This window comes from Carlito syrichta, unplaced genomic scaffold (assembly GCF_000164805.1).
Source record: "Carlito syrichta isolate Samal-C Ts95f unplaced genomic scaffold, Tarsius_syrichta-2.0.1 Scaffold86295, whole genome shotgun sequence".
NCBI classification, from domain to species: Eukaryota; Metazoa; Chordata; class Mammalia; order Primates; family Tarsiidae; genus Carlito; species Carlito syrichta.
In genome coordinates this window covers 293908-297586 of record NW_007030391.1, presented here as the reverse complement: position 1 = coordinate 297586, position 3679 = coordinate 293908, and the positions used below count along the sequence as shown (strand labels likewise).

The window sequence follows — 3679 nt, the reverse complement described above, 5'->3', positions numbered from 1 at the left end:
TCATGTCTTCACTTACAGCCATCTATTTATTCATGAAGTCACTCGTGCATTCTCTTATTCGTCCTATATTCCCTTCTCCACTCCACTCATTTATTTCCTTTTTTTTTTTTTGAGCCGGAGTCACTCCGTCGCCCAGGCTGGAATGCAGTGGCACGCTCACGGCCACTGCAGTCTCAACCTGCTGGGCTAAGGCGATCCTTCCGCCTCAGCCTTTCAAGTAGCTGGAGCTACAGACGCATGTCACTACGCCCGGCTTATTTTTCGATTTATCGTAGAGACGAGGTCTCACCAAGTCGCCCAGGCTGGTCTCAAATCCTTGAGCTTAGGCAGTCCTCTTGCCTCGGCCTTCCAAAGTGCTGGGATTACAGGCTTGAGCCCCAGCGATTGGCCTAATTTATTTACTTATCATTCATTTATTCACTTATCATTCATTCATCTATTCACTTCCTCCCAATCACTTGCTTCCTGATTTGCACATTCACTCACTTATGGGATCATTCTGGGCCCAGCCCTGTGCTTGGATAATACTGGGGTCACAGGGGTAACTAAGGCAGACCCCATTGCTGCCCATGGAGAGCTCAGAGTCCAAAGGGGAAAACAGCCTTGTCTCCAGAGAGTGACAGCCCTGGGTGGTTAGGAATATATTGGGGGAATTGGGGGAGTGTGCCATTGTGGGAGCCCAGAGAAGGCAGCTGGTCAAGGTTTAAAGTCAGAGAGAGCTTCCTGGAAGAGGAACTGTCTGAACTGAGACCGGAAGGAAGAGTATGTATGAGTGAGTCAGCTGAGGGAATGGGAATGGAAGTCCAGGAAGCAAGATCTGCATGTGCAAAGGCCAGAGGTGAGCATGAGCCTGGCCTCAGTGTAGAGGGCAGGACAGAGCATGTCAAGAAAGGAGGCTGCAGGTGTGACCTGGCTCTTAGATAAGGAAGGGCCTTGGATGCTGTGCAAGAGGCTTAAAGATGATTTGGGGCACAGGGTCCTTGGATGCATTCTCCCTGTGATCTGCTCCCTGTGTCCTCCCCAGGCATGGGTTCAGGAGCGGCTGCCACTGGCCATGCAGACAGAACGGGGCAGTGGTTTGCAGGCGGTGCAGCAACACATCAAAAAGAACCAGGTGAGCAGAGCCAGGTGAGGGAATAAGGTAGGACATGTTTAGATACAAGTAACAGGAAACTGCTGAAAGTGGTTAAAACCAAAAAAGGGAAATTTATTGGCTCTTGTCATTGAAATGATTGTGGATAGCAGGTACAAATCCATCCAGGTGCTTCTAGATATTTTTATGACTCTCCCAGCTCTGGTTTTGTTTTTTCTTTCCTGTGTTAACTTTGTTCTCAGGTCAACTCTCCTCTCTGTCTGATGAAAAGCCGCCAACAGATTCAGGTTTACATTTCACTGCAAAACTGAAGAGAATTTCTCTCTCTTTCTTTTTCTGAGACAGGATCTTGCTCTGTTGTCCAGGCTGCAGTGCAGTGGTGTGGGCACAGCTCATCGCAGCATCAACCTCCTGGGCTCAAGCAATGTTCCTGTCTCAGCTTCCCAATTAGCTAGAACTGCAGGTGTGTGCCACCACGCCTGACTTTTTTTTTGTTTTTGTTTTTTGTTTTTATGGAAGTGGAGTCTCACTATGTTGCCCAGGCTGGTCTCAAACTCCTGGGCTCAAGTGATCCTACCATCTCAGCCTCCCAAAGTGCTGGGATTGCAGACATGAGCCACAGCACCCGGCTGAGTTTCTACCTCTCAATAGTTTAATCAGTAGTCCGAGGCACAACTCTTACTGGCTCAACTTGAGTCACATGCCCAGCCCTGAACTAATCATGACAGCCAGGAATTTGGACTACTCCTTAGAACTTGCCAATGAAGTTGGCCTTAACGACGTGGGCTGAAATTGAGGCAAGGGGGGTTTCCAAAGGAAAATCAGAGTCTTGTGACTAGAAGTGAGGAGAATGGCTGTTGAGCAAAGAAAACACAACAGCAAGAAACAAAATCTCAAGACACCCATAAATAGGAGCAGATAATCAGCAAGGTGTTGATCCCTAAGCTGAGGACCAATCTCCAGGGCAGGAGAGGGGGCAGATGAGCCCCTACAGCTCTGATCTCAGTTCACCCCTTTTGGCTTCAGTTTCCACATCTAAACAAGTAGAGAGTTGCTCTAGAGCAGTGGTTCTCAAACTGCAGAGCAGGGGAATCCCTTTGGCAAAGCAACACTTTCATAAAAGCCCAAAGTTAGACACATAAAATAACAAGAATGCATTGATTAAAGACTTTCTATATGCTAAGTACTGTCTAGGGGATTATGTTGACTAATCCCCTCAGTAACCCTGTGAGGTGGATATTGTCACTATCTCTATTTTATCAAAAAATATAAGCTGACAGAACAGGACACTGAAGGATGTTGTTTTTGGAAGGTTAGTGACCATGTTACACTAGATGGAGTTCTTTAAGAGACTGTGGTTTTTCTCTCTTTTCATTTTTCTATTTTGTTGTTGCTGTTGTTTTTGTTGTTGTGAGGTGGCGTCTCACTCTGTTGCCCAGGCTGGAATGCAGTGGCATGATCACAGCTGACCACAGCCTCTACCTCTTGGACTCAGGCGATTCTTCTGCCTCAGCCTCCCAAGTAGTTCGGATTACAAACTTGTGCCACTGCGCCCAGCTAATTTTTTAATTTTTTTTGTTGTCCAGGCTGGTCTTGAACTCCTGGGCTCAAGCAATCCTCCCATTTTGGTCTCTGAAAGTGCCAGGATTACAAGCATGGGCCACTGTACCTGGACTGTTTTTCTATCTTGGTGAAAATACTCTTGGCTGTCAACAGTGGTGGGAACAGACAGAACTGGCTCACCATGTTCACAGTCAAGGAAACCTATCAAGCACTTTTAGCGCTTGGAATTGGGGGAGCTCGGACGAGTGTGCCATGAGAATGCTGGACACACGCTGCTCAGCAGACACCAGTGGCTACTAGTGACTGTTCATCTGCTGCATGACAGGCTCAGTTCTAAGTGCTCCAGGCCTTAACACCTCCCACCAACCCCACAAGGTAGATCCTCACAGGCCAGCACCAGACACATGACTCTGGCGAGTTTCTCACCCTCTCTGCACCTCAGTTTCCTCACCTGTAAAGTGGGAATGATGATGGCTCCTGGGGATGCAGTGGGGAGACATGTGGCTACATTGTATGAAGCCCTTGCTTAGCAAAGCGCCTGGCAGTGTGGGCTGTTACTATCTCCAGGAAACCGAGGCTTGTAAGAAATTAAACTAAGGCTGAGCAAGAGCAGGGCTGCTTGGGGGGAACCTTAGTGTTCCCTCTCTTGATCTGGATACACCACAGTCTGCACGTGTGAAAATGTGTGGAACCGTATACGTAAGATGTGTATACTTCACTGTATATAAATGATACCTCAGCTGCTAGGCAGCCGGGGTCTCAGGCCTGCCTCGGGGACAGCGGGCTTCTTGGTTTAGAGCGCAGTCTCTGGAGCCAGTCTCCTGCGTTGGAATCCTGGCACTCCCGCCCGGCCACCTGCAGCATGGGAGTGCGAATGCTTACTCGGCATGTGGTCAGCGACCTGGGGGTGCCAGTTCCGCCTGTTCCCCCTCTGTTGGTGCCGGGGGCTGTGCCAGCCCCAGAGGAGCACGCGGTCTCGCTGGCACCCGGACGCCCCTCCCCACCCACGCCCCCCGCCTCCCG

General features: G+C 49.4%; 1 protein-coding gene across 1 annotated transcript in view; it reads left to right on the top strand.

Annotated features, from left to right (window-relative positions):
* The window catches only part of SPTBN4 (spectrin beta, non-erythrocytic 4), a 39975-nt gene that overhangs the window by 17700 nt on the left and 18596 nt on the right, over positions 1–3679 (top strand). The window contains exons 4-5 of the mRNA XM_021711897.1: positions 1025–1114; positions 3224–3236. Coding sequence (XP_021567572.1) covers positions 1025–1114; positions 3224–3236 — 103 coding nt within the window. The remainder of the gene's footprint in view (positions 1–1024; positions 1115–3223; positions 3237–3679) is intronic.